Below are 15,039 nucleotides of genomic sequence, written 5' to 3'. Positions count from 1 at the left end.
TCAATATATATATATACCCAATCTGGTGCAGACAGTATAACACACAATAGGGTGAGCGGGATGTAAGTCATACAGGGACCAGAATGGGAACATTGTTACCAAGATGGGATCAGGTTGATTCATGGGGACCAGGAATGAGACAATTGGTTGCTGTGATGGGAAACATAATGGGACCTGGCTGGGAGGCATAAAGGGATGAGTGTAGAACTCTTATGGGGACCGTGATAGGGGACATATGGGGACCGGAATGTAAGAAATATGAGGACCAGGATGGAAGCAGGATGACATATAGGGAATAGGATGGTAGAAATATGACAATCAAAATGGAACACACATGGAGAGAAGGATGGAGCTCATATGGTAACAGGATGACATGGGCGCAAGGATGGAGTATTTATAGAGAGAAGAATAGAAAGATTATGGGGATCAGGATGGGAGACATATTGGAGACCAAAATTACATATGTGGACGAGAATGGAAAACAAGTAGGGACCATAATCGGACACATACGGATACAAGGATAGCACATATATGGGGATCAGGATATGAAACAGAATGGGACCAGGTGACGTACGGATGATGATGTTACATATATGTGAGACACATAGGAACAAGACTAGTTCACATATGGTGAACAGGATGTTAGTCATACAGTGTCCAGAAAGGGAAACATATGGTTACTAAGATGGGATCAGGGTGATATACGGAGACCAACATGGAACACAAAAGGGGACAAGGATGTGTGAGACTTATGGAAACAAGGAAAGTAGATGTGGCGTCCCTGCGGCTTCAGTCGCCACAGAGGTATTGCACCTCAGCCAGAGGTGTAGTGCCCCATTCCTGGGTAAGGAGGAGGTCGACCACTGGTGCACACAACACTCCTAGTTAGCAGCTCTGTCCGGAGACATGGGTGGGGTGGCTCATTAATGCTAGAGATAGCCACCCTCACGGGTGATGACACCACATTCTGGCTTACCCGAGGGTGGAGCATAGCCAATGGGAAGGAAGTGTGTGGAAAAAAGAGAATCGAGCAGGAGTCGAGCAGGAAAGACCTATGGTCTGAAGCTGGGACAGCTCAACTCAGGTGGAAGGTGGAAAGGGGTCCTAGGGTCTACAGGTTGTGCGCCATACACCTGTGGGCTCGTGCCACTCATAGCCAATTGAGTGGAGGGACCTGGCCGCAAGAACAGGGACTGGACCCTAGGTTTGGAGAGAATAACTACGTGCTCTGTTAGTAAACCAGAGGCCGAGGATACTTCAAGTACCGGAGCTAAATCCGCACACAAATCCGCTGGAAGGTGTCCATATAGGGTCAGGGACAAGAAACTTGGAGCAATTGGCTCAGGGCACTGTGCACGTTGGCACAGGACAGGCGGGAGAGAGTCAGTGCAGGAAGACGACCAGGGAAGGACATACAGAAAGGTGCAACGGTCTAGACCTCCGAACTACACGGGATTGACTGGAGCCCATCACCACGGAGCCTGGTACTCCAAAGGTGGCCCCTGACATATCATGCTGCTATGGGATATTCAACAGTGAGTAAAGAACGTTAATAGCAATCCCTGTGTCGCTCCCTTTCTTCATCCACCTTCAGCCCTGCGCTTCACTAAGACTACTGCTACTCGCAACATCCGCCCTGGGGCCTCGCTCTACCTGTGGAGAGCTGTAACAACCAAGCTGAGTCACCATTTCCCCCAGAAGTTATACCTCTCGGAGCAGCGGCTAATAACTGGACGCATACCACAGGCGGTGTCACAATTAACTACTCTCATCATCCCCATCTTTATTGACAACGCCGAGGTCACAAAGCCGGGCCAGGCCACTGTGATATCCCTCTCCCTAAACCGGCCCGGTGATGAGTAACCCCCAAGACCCCATGGGCACGTCCACTTGGCATTAAGAACAGGATTACCAGGATGCGGGTGATGTGCGCCTACAGATCGTTTGTTAAAAGAAAACACATTGGCGGCCATTGAAGAACAACAGCCGCCATTTGTAATCAAAAGGCATGGATGTATCTGCCCTTCGTGGGCTGGCTGGCATTGTGGCGGGAAATGCCGTATACCCGCCCCCTGCAGCAGAAGAGGATAAACGAAACTTAGGACAAAGCCCAGAAATCCCGACTCCTGAAAGACCGGAAGAGGATGGGATAACTGGGCAGACAGCAGGAGATCAGCGGAGAGGCAGCAGCAACCGGAACTACCTGGAGCACAAGGGGAAGAAAATGTTGTCCCCTGGCTTTCCTTGAGGTGAACCGGAGCACCCGATGGTGATGGACACCGATTACCTGCAGGTAGAGGTGGACCGGCTGAGCCGGAGGCTGGAGAAAATGTAGTTGGACACCATCCATCGCTGGCAGGCATCCATGATGGGAGCGGTGGAAAAATTGCGTACCTACCAGCTAAAAGCGATGACAACCCCGGAGGAGACAGACACCGGAACTGAGGCAACGACAGATCCCGTTTCCCCAGTGGATGGTGACACCTTTGGGGTAACTCCTGCCCGTCCCCCTGCTCCCGACCTTGACCTGGCAGCTGACGACACCGGGCTGCCTGTTGCCACGGCTCAGATCAGTGACTATGAGCAACCCTTGACCACATTCTAAATCCCAGTGGGACCGCTGGTCGAGCCTCAGACCTTAGCCTATAGCCAAGATCCGCCATCCGCTTGGGAGGACTGCTGACCATCCTTGTCGCCCACCACCGTACCCTGGCGTGCGGAAGATGTCAGCAGTACAGCCTCTGACAGCAACTACGAGGTGTGCCAGGCGATGATCACCCAGCTGGCAGCCGAGGAGGAGCAGTGTCAGGTCCGCTAGGAGGTGATAGAGGCCCGCAACATTGCCACGAAACAGCAGCTCCGGAGAGCATGTTCGTCTGCCCAGGGACTGCTGAGGAAGTAAATGGTCATCCCATTCGACCTTGAAAAAGGGTGGGGCTTCATCTCTGAGCCAGGGGTTTCCAAGGAGGTCTTCATCACTCGGCGGGATGTTGAAGCCCACGTAAGAAAGGGGACAACCGGGTCATGACCTCTACCCAAGAGACTCTGTGTCTTTCACCTGGCACAAGGGTGAGCGGGGCTGGTACGCCCTGGATGTGGGGCTGTGTCGTCCGGAGGCGGCTGTCCTGGAACAGAAACCGGTGCCAGTCCCCCACCAGGAACTTACCCCAGCCCATACCATTAGGGCTCTTGATAAATATATTCAGACTTTGGAAACAAGCTCTGGAATGCCAACCGGTCCGGAGTATCCCTACCCATATTAGACATGTGTTCCTGTTAACCCAGTTTTATTGTTTGATGGACAACTAGGTCACTGAACTATGGGTGCTGCTATGGGATATTCAACAGTGAGTAAAGAATTTTGATTGCAATCCCTGTGTCGTTCCCTTTCTTCATCCACCTTCAGCCCTGCGCTTCACTAATAGACTACTACTCCCAACATCCGCCATGGGGCCTAGCTCTGCCTGTGGAGAGCTGTAACAAAAAACTCACCAAAAGGAGCTTTAAATAACATCAGAAACCTAGGTCAGGAGGATAACCAGCACTATATATATGTGCATCTCACACGAATGTGAGAATCCTTGACGTGGATTGCGAGCTTCCATATTTTGGGCCAAAATATCAACTAATATCTCACTATTTGAGGTATGGCACATTTTATACATTTTTGCAGGACGTGTGTGGACCTTCTGAATTCAGGTGGTAAATTGGCAAGTATGTCATGTGTGATGCACTTATAATTATAATATAGTGCTAACTAACCCGCCTGACCTAGTGTTGTGCACCATTTATAGGCCATAATTCAGACACTGGGCATCTTGCGTATCCATGTGAGATGCATATATATATATATATATATATATTTCGGATTATAGGACGCATTTTTCCTCTTTAGGAGGAAAATGAGGGATGCATCTTAAAATTCTAAAACAGCTTACCGGGGTGCTGTTTGTGTGGCGACCAGATGCGTTCTGGCGGCCGGGTGCCTGTGGCTGCATGCAGGCAGCCGGGTGCCTGTCGGTGCTGGCTTCCTCTCTGTATGGACCCGCTGTGGCTTACGCTACTAACCCGCTGCGGCTGCCAGCACAACCTCTGCCTCCTGTGACCCCGCTTCACCACCAATGCTGCCCCCCTCCGGTAAGACAACACCGGATTATATGAAGGACAACAATTTTTTTTTTTTTGCCTTTTTAAGTTCTTAATTTGGGGTGCGTCTTAAAATCTGGTGTGCCTTATAAAATGAAAAACACGGTGTATATATATCTAATATATAAAGCTGAATGTGTGTGTGTGTGTGTGTGTGTGTGTGTGTCCGGGATTGGCATATGCACCGTCGCAGCTACAGCCACAAAATTTTGCACACTTACACTTCTGGACCCCGAGAGCGTCATAGGCTATGTTTTGAGGGGAAATTTTAACCCCACGCTTTACAGTTATTCGCCAAAAAACCTGCCTCCATTAAAGCGAATGAAGCTGGGAGCCACAGTGCAGCCAGAACTTCAGAAGAATGTGCAGCCACGCCCTTTTATGGAATGTTGGCGTGTCACAATGCAGCCAGGGAAAGAGACAGACACAGACAGGGAAAGAGGCAGACACAGACAGGGAAAGAAACAGACATAGACAGGGTAAGAGACAGATACAAAGAGACAGACACAGACAAAGAGACAGACTGACAGGGAAAGAGACAGACAGGGAAAGAGAGAGACAGGTAAAGAGATAGACACAGATAAAGAGACAGAGAAAGACACAGGGAAACAGACAGACAGGGAAAGAGAGGGAAAGGAACAGACAGGGAAAAAGACAGAGATAGATAGACAGACAGGGAAAGAGATTGAGACAGACGGAGAAAGAGACAGAGACAGTCAGAGGCAGACAGACAAAGATAGTGAGAGAGACAGAGAGATATATACAGAGGAGGAGACAGACAGAGAATGGGAGAGAAACAGAGAGACAGTTACTATCCCGGGCGTTAATACATTCTATTCATACATTCTATCCCGGGAATGTTAATACATTCTATTTTGTTAACAGCAGTTATTAACCCGGAAGAAGCCGGGCAGCGCAGCACCGATCTCCCGCCCTTCCCCCCTCAGCAGGAGATGTAGCTTCTCAGAAACTGTCAGAGCCAGATTCCCAGCAGAGCAGGTCGTGCAATGAAGATGTTCGGGTTTAGGAGCTTTCATCTTCCTCTTTCCGCCCAGAACAAGGACATTCGTGCAATGAAATGTTGAGTTATAGATTCATCTGTGAGTGTATTATTATAAAGAGAAGAAATGTAATAATTGTAATATAACTATAATCCTATACATGGCTATTATGCTCTGCTGCATAATCCCTGCGAGGCTGAGCATTGTATTTGCTGAGCTGTTCTGTGTCTGATATTGGAATAATCGGGATTGCTGCGATGGCGGCTGCAGTGTAGATACAATATTGCCGCTATGTATCAGCCCCGTGTTTAGCTCCTCATTGTCACCTGCTTTGCTTGTATTGCAGGTAATTCATCTGATCTAATGCTAATGTTACAGCTAATAATAAACACCCCATTATTATCCCCGCGGCTGATATATCGCCGTTCACCTATAGAAGTGACTGGGCTTTGTATTATACAGATTTAGGCCGGTCTCTTATGAATTTATAGTAAATGCTGATGTTACTGACTGCTGGTGATAAATATAATGTAATTATTATCGTCACTTACTGCTGCAGATTCTTACATTGTACTGCATAGGGTCTGTGTCTGCATAAGTTATGATTGGGTCCGAAATCCATTTCTATTGGTTGCTGATGCTGCTTTGAGCAACGCTATTGGCTGTGTTAGGCCGTGGTTACTGTTTCCCCATTTCTCCGCTTTGATAGCCAGCAGTCTCCATCATGTCATGGATCGCAGGCTGATTGGTGGACTGAAGGGAGGAAGCAGGAGCCGCTCCCCGCTGTAGCTATAATGCAGCCTACTATTTGTTACATGCATCATATGTAACATCATGCAACTAGACAAGCTGCCACATACCCCTGATGAATCTGGGCAGCAATCAACAATTCAGATAAAACGCGTAGGGCGCGTACACGATAGAGAGGCACTAGAGATAAAATGATCTACCGCTCAGTACATTGCACAGGGCTTATTGGCAGTTTAGCTGCGGGGAATCTTCACAGTCCAGCTCCACGTGGCCTGATGTTACCGCCTGAGTATAGTAGAAATGTTTACTCTTCTGGCTGGAGGTGCATACTATACCAGGAAAACTTGATTTAGTTACTGAAAAAGTTCCTCTAACGCTGCTATCTGCTCTCACTTTTGACCAATGAAAATAGGATGTATAGCCTGATTCTTGAGACTGGTATTAATCTACTCAGTCACTGACTGGAATGTTGTAATAGTCACTTGAGCATTTCTTAAATAAGATAATTGACTATCTATAGTGGAGACGTTAGTGAATGATTATAATAATAAGTGTGCCCCTCTCAGATCTATTGTCTATCAACATTATATGATCTGTTCAGTGACTTGTCTCGTATAGTAGATGAATCAGCGCCAGATACATTGTCTGCTCTGTAAATAATGGCAGAATGAATGCTTGATAAAGAGCCCATGTAATATGGATTGTGGATGGGTAGATCATATTTAGGCAGCAGTTTGCACTTCACATTTTCTTATATTTGTGATTTCTATTATTGGACATTATAGGAGTTTATTTTCAATTAATTAATAAAGGTTATTTTTTAACTCCAAACTAAGGAAACGTGTGAAACAATTTAATAATTCTTTCTGGAGGACAACATTTATTACACGTTCAGTGAATGGGGCGTGCTATAGACGCAAATGAAAACAGACTGATGGCGATTGCTCCTTCATCCTCTTATTCACCCTTTTCAGGCTCAGCAGGGACCTTTTTGGCTCTATCTAGTTTGCTTTTGGACCGATACAGCGCCATATCCTTGTACTTCTTCAGGGTTTTTTTTGCTTCTCATAACACGCCTTGTTCCCTGATAAATTGTTATTCCACATCTCTCCTCATTTCTTTGCCTCGTCCCCAATGGTCAGACCTGGCTGCTGCCCTGTGATTTCAGGAGGGAAGTTGGAGCAAAACAAGAAGAAAACAGAGGGAGCATTTGGGTCCTTAAACTTTTTCACTCTTTCTCCTTTGGTGACTTGTAAGCTTTCATTACACTTCCATAACCAACTTTGTCCGCTTTCTCCATGTCTTCACTTTTCTTTCGCTGTAGCAGACATAACCTGCCCCTGTTCCCAGCACTTACTGGAGAATTCTGCAAAGTTCTCACATGCATTAGGATGCACAGATGCATTTCCTTCTCTTCAAGTCTGTATAAAGTAAACAATAGAGTACACTATATTGTACACACAGCTGTATATATTGTACACCCTGCTCTATTATTATGGGCACTTATAATGCTGTTGATCAGTGCTGTGCTGATTGTGCAGTCTGTGCAGTATATACAGCGGTGCTCTGTGTGTGGATTCTGCATTTTGTGTCTCCGCTTCTTCCTCAGTATTTCACCTTTTGCACAATATTTGGTGTCACTTGTGTGAATTAATATTTCACTGATCATACGGATTTTTTTCTGCTTTCTGATGGGGAGTGAGTCGCATTGTGAAGCCATCGCCTGATCACAGCTCTTCCCTCCATTACAGGCCTCAGAGATAAAAGCTCCACAGAGGATAAAGGCCCTGTCACACACAGAGATAAATCTGCGGCAGATCTTTGGTTGCAGTGACATTGTGGACAATCAGTGCCAGGTTTGTGGCTGTGTACAAATGGAACAATATGTCCATGATTTCACTGCAACCACAGATCTACCAAAGATTTATCTCTGTGTGTGACGGGGCCTTAAGACACAATCTTGTGTCGGAGATCGCACTCATTCTCCTCCGGGTGTGATCCACTAATGTGGAGACGTGTCCTCCCCCCAATACTCTGCACACACGGGATAGATTTATATTCCAGCTCCGGGAGGTGCAGGCAGCGGAGGCCATCGCCTGTGTTACCCTTCTGGGCTGTCAGCAGCTCCAGGTCGCCCCCACATCGTTCAATCCGCTTCCTGCACGATGGATATTGTAGTGAAGTTCGCAGTGGTGGTGACAAGAGCTGGGAATAGGAGGACGAGCTCCCGCAGCAGGTTTATCTTCCCGGACACTCAGTGATGAGCAGATTGAGAGGACGGCGGCGCTGATCCCGGGATCTTCTCAGCTCTTTCCCGGCATCTCTGGCAGTGACGGCCACACACGCTCCGCGGAGATGATGGCGGAGGAGAAGTGATGGCGGAAGCTCCTCACCCGTCCGGCTGTAGCCGATAATATAGAGCTTTTATCCCGGGCAGGGAAGCACAAGAGGAGAGCGGAGCTTCACTGGGCTTAGCCGGGAGAAGGCGGGGCCTGTGCTCAGTTTCAGCCAATGGAAGCTCAGGATGGTGTAGCGCAGTAACCAATCAGTGCGCAGTAAGACTGTATATATAATAGGCGCCTCCAGCTCCCGTGTCAGTGATTTTTCTCTCTCAGAAGATTTCTGTGATTACGTCCCGCTCACACGATGGCAGAGACCGCACCGGCCGCCGCTCCTCCTCCCGCCGAACCGGCCGCCAAGTCTAAAAAGCAGCCTAAGAAATCTGGGGCCACCAAGAAAAGCAGCAAATCCTCCGGTCCCAGCGCCTCCGACCTGATCATGAAAGCCGTGGCCGCCTCCAAGGAGCGTAGTGGGGTGTCTCTGGCCGCCCTGAAGAAGCTTCTGTCTGCCGGAGGATACGATGTGGAGAAGAATAACAGCCGCCTGAAGCTGGCCATCAAGGCTCTGGTCAACAAGGGCTCCCTGCTCCAGGTGAAGGGCAGCGGCGCCTCCGGGTCCTTCAAGCTGAACAAGAAGCAGGAGACGAAGGACAAGGCGGCCAAGAAGAAGCCAGCAGCTGCGGCCAAGCCTAAGAAGCCGGCAGCCAAGAAAGCGGCCAAATCTCCGAAGAAGCCCAAGAAGGCTCCGGCCACGGCCAAGAAAAGCCCGAAAAAGGCCAAGAAGCCCGCAGCAGCCGCCAAGAAAGCGGCAAAGAGCCCCAAGAAGCCAAAGGCCGCTCCAAAGCCCAAGAAGGTGACGAAGAGTCCGGCTAAGAAGGCGGCAAAACCCAAAGCTGCCAAGAGCCCGGCTAAGAAGGCAACTAAAGCCAAGAGGCCCGCGGCCAAGAAATAAGCGGGAGCCGCTCTGTCCTCCTACCACAAAGGCTCTTCTCAGAGCCACCACCTTGTCCTGCAGAGCTGTATGATCAGTGCCGCCACCTTGTCCTGCAGAGCTGTATGATCAATGCCACCACCTTGTCCTGCAGAGCTGTATGATCAGTGCCACGACCTTGTCCTGCAGAGCTGTATGATCAGTGTCACCACCTTGTCCTGCAGAGCTGTATGATCAGTGTCACCACCTTGTCCTGCAGAGCTGTGTGATCAGTGTCACCACTCTTGTCCTGCAGAGCTGTATGATCAGTGCCACTCTTGTCCTGCAGAGCTGTATGATCAGTGTCACCACCTTGTCCTGCAGAGCTGTATAATCAGTGCCACCACCTTGTCCTGCAGAGCTGTATGATCAGTGTCACCACCTTGTCCTGCAGAGCTGTATGATCAGTGCCACTCTTGTCCTGCAGAGCTGTATGATCAGTGTCACTCTTGTCCCCCTATGACCAGTATTTGTATTTCTCGCTATGTAGATCTCCGCGGTGATCTTGTGTACAGGGGGCGGTAGATGATTATGTTGCCGGGGGATGTAGTGATAATGCGGGAGCTGCTCTGTACAGCGCTGTGTGCGGGGAGATGAAGCTGCAGTTACATCGGTGGCTCCAGAGCCGCGTGTAGCCGAGAAGTGACACTGTTTATTAGAGCGGCGGGAAATGAGTGAGTAGCTGAGCGCAACATGGGAGGGGACACAAGCCGGGTTACAACAGGGGCGGGGTTACCGAGGGGGGATTCTAAAGGGCGGAGCTTCTTCTGAAGACTGATTGGTAAGAGACTTAGGATGATGATTATTGGCTGTATTATTTTTCTTTTTTGTCACATCGCCAATAGAGTACAGGGGGCGTGTTTCTGCAGATCATTGACGACACGCACAGGAAAAAGCGGGGTTACAAGGGTGGCGAGCAGACTGAGGGGCGGGGTTACTGAGGGGCGGCGCTTTATCTGAAAAGTGATTGGTCAGAGTCCTCAGGTGGTTATTGGCTAGATAGTTTTTTTTTTTTTGTGTGCAGTAACTAATGGAGTGCAGGGGGCGGTTATAAACAGGCCAATGAGGACGCGCATAGGAGGATAAATACTCTGCTCCCGCTGCTCCTCTCATCACTTCTGTTTTCGTCTATACATCGCTATGGCCAGAACTAAGCAGACCGCCCGTAAATCCACCGGAGGGAAAGCTCCCCGCAAGCAGCTGGCCACTAAGGCCGCCAGGAAGAGCGCTCCCGCCACCGGCGGAGTGAAGAAGCCGCATCGCTACCGGCCGGGGACAGTCGCTCTCCGGGAGATCCGCCGCTACCAGAAATCCACCGAGCTGCTGATTCGGAAGCTTCCCTTCCAGCGCCTGGTGAGAGAGATCGCCCAGGACTTCAAGACCGATCTGCGCTTCCAGAGCTCGGCTGTCATGGCCCTGCAGGAGGCCAGCGAGGCTTATCTGGTGGGGCTGTTCGAGGACACCAACCTGTGCGCCATCCACGCCAAGAGGGTCACCATCATGCCCAAAGACATCCAGCTGGCCCGCCGCATCCGCGGGGAGAGGGCGTAGATCTGTCCCGCACCCCCGAGCACAACACAAAGGCTCTTTTCAGAGCCACCAAATCCTCACTCAGACGAGCTGATTCCTGGTTTCTGATTCCGCCTCATTCCCCGCGGTCTCTGTACATGTGACGGGCGGCGCTGCCGAGTCTCCGGTTTGTCTCTTGTTTTCTGTTTCTTAAGCACAAGCCGCAGTGTCTGTATCTAGATTATTATTATGGTGGTTTCTTACCATTGTCCTTTCACTAGGAGCGGCTCAATGTGCGGCGCAGTTTGGGGTGATATCGGAGTCTTCCAGACCGCTCTCTTCAGCTGCCACTGATCCTGGAGACGCTGCAATCCCTGCTGTGTCGGGTGCAGTGATCGTATTGCGTCACCTCTGGAGCAGGAGATGCTGTGGCGCTGGATTTACTCTCCGCGGCTCCGGTCCAGTCAGGATCACAGCGATCAGTGAAGGACTGAGGAAGGTTCCGCAGGGATATTCATGCGCCCTGTGATGCACTTATTGGGATCCGGTGTCTGATGTCGGGGGCTGTGGGATCTGTAGATGTTCCAGGGGGATCCTCACTCCAGGTCGCTGTTTTGCTTGGTGAATATCTGCAGATCGGTCGGAAATTGTATCGGGCTGTGATTTGGCGCTGCTCAAATAGTGCCGTGTGTGTAATTCGTTAAGACTCGTGAGAAAGAGATAAACATCTTCAGCGTCTGCATATCGCTCAGATCTGTGTCGGGCGCTGGGAATCGTCGGATTGTAGAAATCTCATCAGAACGTCCGCCCTGAGGCCGCGTGTTATACACGGATGGCGACAAAGAGCGGGAGGAGCTATCGGCCACTAAGCGGAAGTTCATTTTTTTCAGCCAATCATCACTTTGCAGCAAGTTTCTTGACCCTCAGAGGACTATATTACTATTATAGCGCACTATATGGGAAGATACAGCCCTACATGGAGAAATAAAACAAAAGGGACATGGCACAATGTGGGTGTTTGCACCAATATGCTCTATGGTGATTTGTAGCACAATGTATATAGGGTGTACAGCACTATATGGCGGTAATCAGGACTGTGAGGAGACAAAGTCCAGCTCCCCAGTAATGCCTGAGTGCAGTCATCTGCGGAGCACGGATAGTTACTGCCGAGACTAACTGCAAAGAGGAGAAATCCAGCTCCGCGGACAGAAAATGATTTTATTGGTGCGTGTTATATAACACAATATGGCAGTATGCAACAGTACTTGGAGGTATACAGGATTATATGAGGACTATACACGTTAGTACTATATGGGCTTATAGATCAATATGTCGTATGTATATGGCTAATTTATGCAGGTATACAGCACCATGGGGGAGTGGCATGTGGGAGTGTACAGCAGTAATATTTATGGCACTATATGGGGGTTATATACCAGTATATGGAGATATGCAGGATAAAATTGGAATATACAGCACTATATGGGGTTTACTGGAATGAAGGTTGTCTATATTTAACATAATCACGATAGAAGCAGGAAAATAACCGGACAATGAGCGGGAAATTCAAAATCCCTAACAGTTCTGCGCTCAGCCAATCCGCATAGGAGAGGCGGAGCTGACGATGCAAATGTTCCGCCTCGGAATTACGTCTTCTCTCCTGTTCTCTTTCTGGTCCTCCCTCGCTGGATATAAAGGAGGACTGTGCGCTCGTCAGTCATAGTTTTCTGCTGATTACGTGGAAGATGTCTGGACGCGGCAAAGGAGGGAAAGGTCTGGGGAAGGGCGGCGCCAAGCGGCACAGGAAGGTTCTCCGGGACAACATCCAGGGCATCACCAAGCCCGCCATCCGCCGTCTCGCCCGCAGAGGAGGCGTCAAGCGCATCTCCGGCCTCATCTATGAGGAGACTCGCGGCGTCCTGAAAGTCTTCCTGGAGAACGTGATCCGTGACGCCGTCACCTACACCGAGCACGCCAAGAGGAAGACCGTCACCGCCATGGACGTGGTGTACGCGCTCAAGCGCCAGGGCCGCACTCTCTACGGCTTCGGGGGTTAATGCTTCTGCTGGAAAAAAAACAAACAAATGCTCTTTTAAGAGCCATCCACAAGGAGAAGCTACAGCTCTTGCATAGAGGGGTGGGAGATCGGCGCTGTGCTCCATCACTGCAGGCTGCGCTGCTTTAGGGGCACTTGGGAAAACTAACCAGGGCCGCACTCTACGGCTTCGGGGGTTAATACTTCTGCTGTAAAAAAATATAACACAAAGGCTTTTCTCAGAGCCCCACACATCTTCTAGTCTAGAAGACGCTACAGGTCCTGCTGCGGAGAGGGGCTTCGTTGCTGTAGCAGCCCTATAGCGCAGCGTGGGATATCGCGTACACTAAGTTAACGCTTTGGTTCTGTGCGGAGCCGGAGATGGTTCTGTGCGGAGCCGGAGATCTGCTTAGTGCTGATTGGCTGAGTTTCTATCTCGCTTTCTTCAGTCCGTGGTGTCAGGCGAGAGGGTCTGGCTCAGAGTGAATGTTTAACATGTAGGTTATTTTCAACACTGGTCATCTTTACTATTAGGGGGTGTCCGCACTCTATAGAGATGTCTACCACTACATTTAGGTGCAGAGCACTTTATGATGAGTAGAAAGCCCTGAGTGGACGTTATACAGCGCTCTAGCAGTACTAGTCTCTATTGAGGCCCCCGAAAAAAAAACAATACAATTTTTCGCTAAAATGTGACAGGTCTCAATCTCCCCGCTGTACTGTATACTCCATAATCCTTCCATATAGTGGTGTATACGTCCACATAGTACAGTATAACCCGTGCAGTGCCCTATACACCATCCATAGTGCTTTATACTATTATTATTATTATTATTATTATTTATTTATAGAGCACCATTAATTCCATGGTGCTGTACATGAGAAGGGGGTTACATACAAAATACGTATACAAGTTACAGTAGACAGACTAGTACAGAGGGAAGAGGGCCCTACCCTTGCGGGCTTACATTCTATAGGATTATGGGGAGGAGACAATAGGTGGGGTGTAGGTCAGGCGGCAGCTCCGCACGGTGGTCGGGCGGCAGCTCCGCACGGTGGTCGGGCGGCAGCTCCGCACGGTGGTCGGGCGGCAGCTCCGCACGGTGGTCGGGCGGCAGCTCCGCACGGTGGTCGGGCGGCAGCGAGTTCATTGTAGATTGTAGGCATTTCTGAACAGGTGCGTTTTCAGGTTCCGTTTGAAGTTTGCAAGGGTAGGGGATAGTCTGACGTGTTGAGGCAGCGAGTTCCAGGAGACTGGGGATGCTCGGGAGAAGTCTTGGAGTCGGTTGTGTGAGGAGCGAATGAGAGAGGAGGAGATCTTGGGAGGACCGGAGGTGACGTGTTGGAGTGTAGTGGGAGAGTAGTTCGGAGATGTACGGAGGGGAAAGATTATGCACAGCTTTGTAGGTCAGTGTTAGAAGTTTGAATTGGATACGGTGGAAGATTGGAAGCCAGTGGAGGGACATGCAGAGAGGAGAAGCGGGGTGGTATTGAGGAGAGAGGTGGATAAGTCGGGCAGCAGAGTTAAGGATGGACTGGAGAGGGGCAAGCGTGTTGGCAGGGAGGCCACAGAGGAGGATGTTACAGTAGTCGAGGCGGGAGATTATGAGGGCATGCACTAGCATTTTAGTAGATTGCAAATTGAGGAAAGGGCGGATTCTGGAAATATTTTTGAGTTGAAGACGGCAGGAGGTGGTGAGGGATTGGATGTGTGGTATGAAGGATAAGGCAGAGTCAAAGGTCACTCCGAGGCAGCGAACTTTGGGTACTGGCGAGAGCGTGGTGTTATTTATTGTAATAGATAGATCAGGTGGAGAGTGTAGGTGAGACGGAGGAAAGATGATTAGTTCAGTTTTGGCCACATTGAGCTTTAGGAAGCGAGAGGAGAAGAAGGAGGATATAGCAGATAGACATTTCGGGATTTTGGACAGCAGAGATGTGGCATCTGGGCCAGAGAGGTAGATCTGGGTGTCGTCGGCATATAGGTGGTATTGGAAGCCATGGGACTTTATGAGTTGTCCCAGGCCAAATGTGTAGATAGAGAAAAGTAGGGGTCCTAGGACAGAGCCTTGAGGGACGCCAACAGAGAGATGGTGGGATGAAGAGGTTGTGTGGGAGTGGGAGACACTAAAAGTGCGATTTGAGAGGTATGAAGAGATCCAAGAGAGGGCAAGATCTCTGACACCAAGGGAAGAGAGGGTCTGTAATAGGAGGGAGTGGTCAACGGTATCGAAGGCTGAGGACAGGTCTAGGAGTAGGAGTATAGAGAAGTGCTTGTTCGCTTTGGCA

General features: G+C 49.7%; 1 protein-coding gene across 2 annotated transcripts; it reads left to right on the top strand.

The window, feature by feature from the left end:
* The first annotated feature begins 8,543 nt into the window (after nt 1-8,543).
* On the top strand, nt 8,544-12,775 carry LOC142301050 (histone H1.2-like). Of its 2 annotated transcripts, XM_075342068.1 has the most exons (2): nt 8,544-9,169; nt 12,557-12,775. In XM_075342068.1, exons 1-2 carry the CDS (start codon nt 8,544-8,546, stop codon nt 12,636-12,638), a joined length of 708 nt encoding a protein of 235 aa, XP_075198183.1. In that variant the 3' UTR covers nt 12,639-12,775. The 2 variants fall into 2 exon arrangements, with proteins under 2 accessions (XP_075198183.1, XP_075198185.1); XM_075342070.1 differs by lacking the exon at nt 12,557-12,775 and having other exon boundaries at nt 8,544-9,188.
* Nucleotides 12,776-15,039: the final 2,264 nt, after the last annotated feature.

Source organism: Anomaloglossus baeobatrachus, chromosome 4 (assembly GCF_048569485.1).
Source record: "Anomaloglossus baeobatrachus isolate aAnoBae1 chromosome 4, aAnoBae1.hap1, whole genome shotgun sequence".
Lineage (NCBI taxonomy): Eukaryota > Metazoa > Chordata > Amphibia > Anura > Aromobatidae > Anomaloglossus > Anomaloglossus baeobatrachus.
This window is presented reverse-complemented; position numbering and strand designations above follow the sequence as displayed.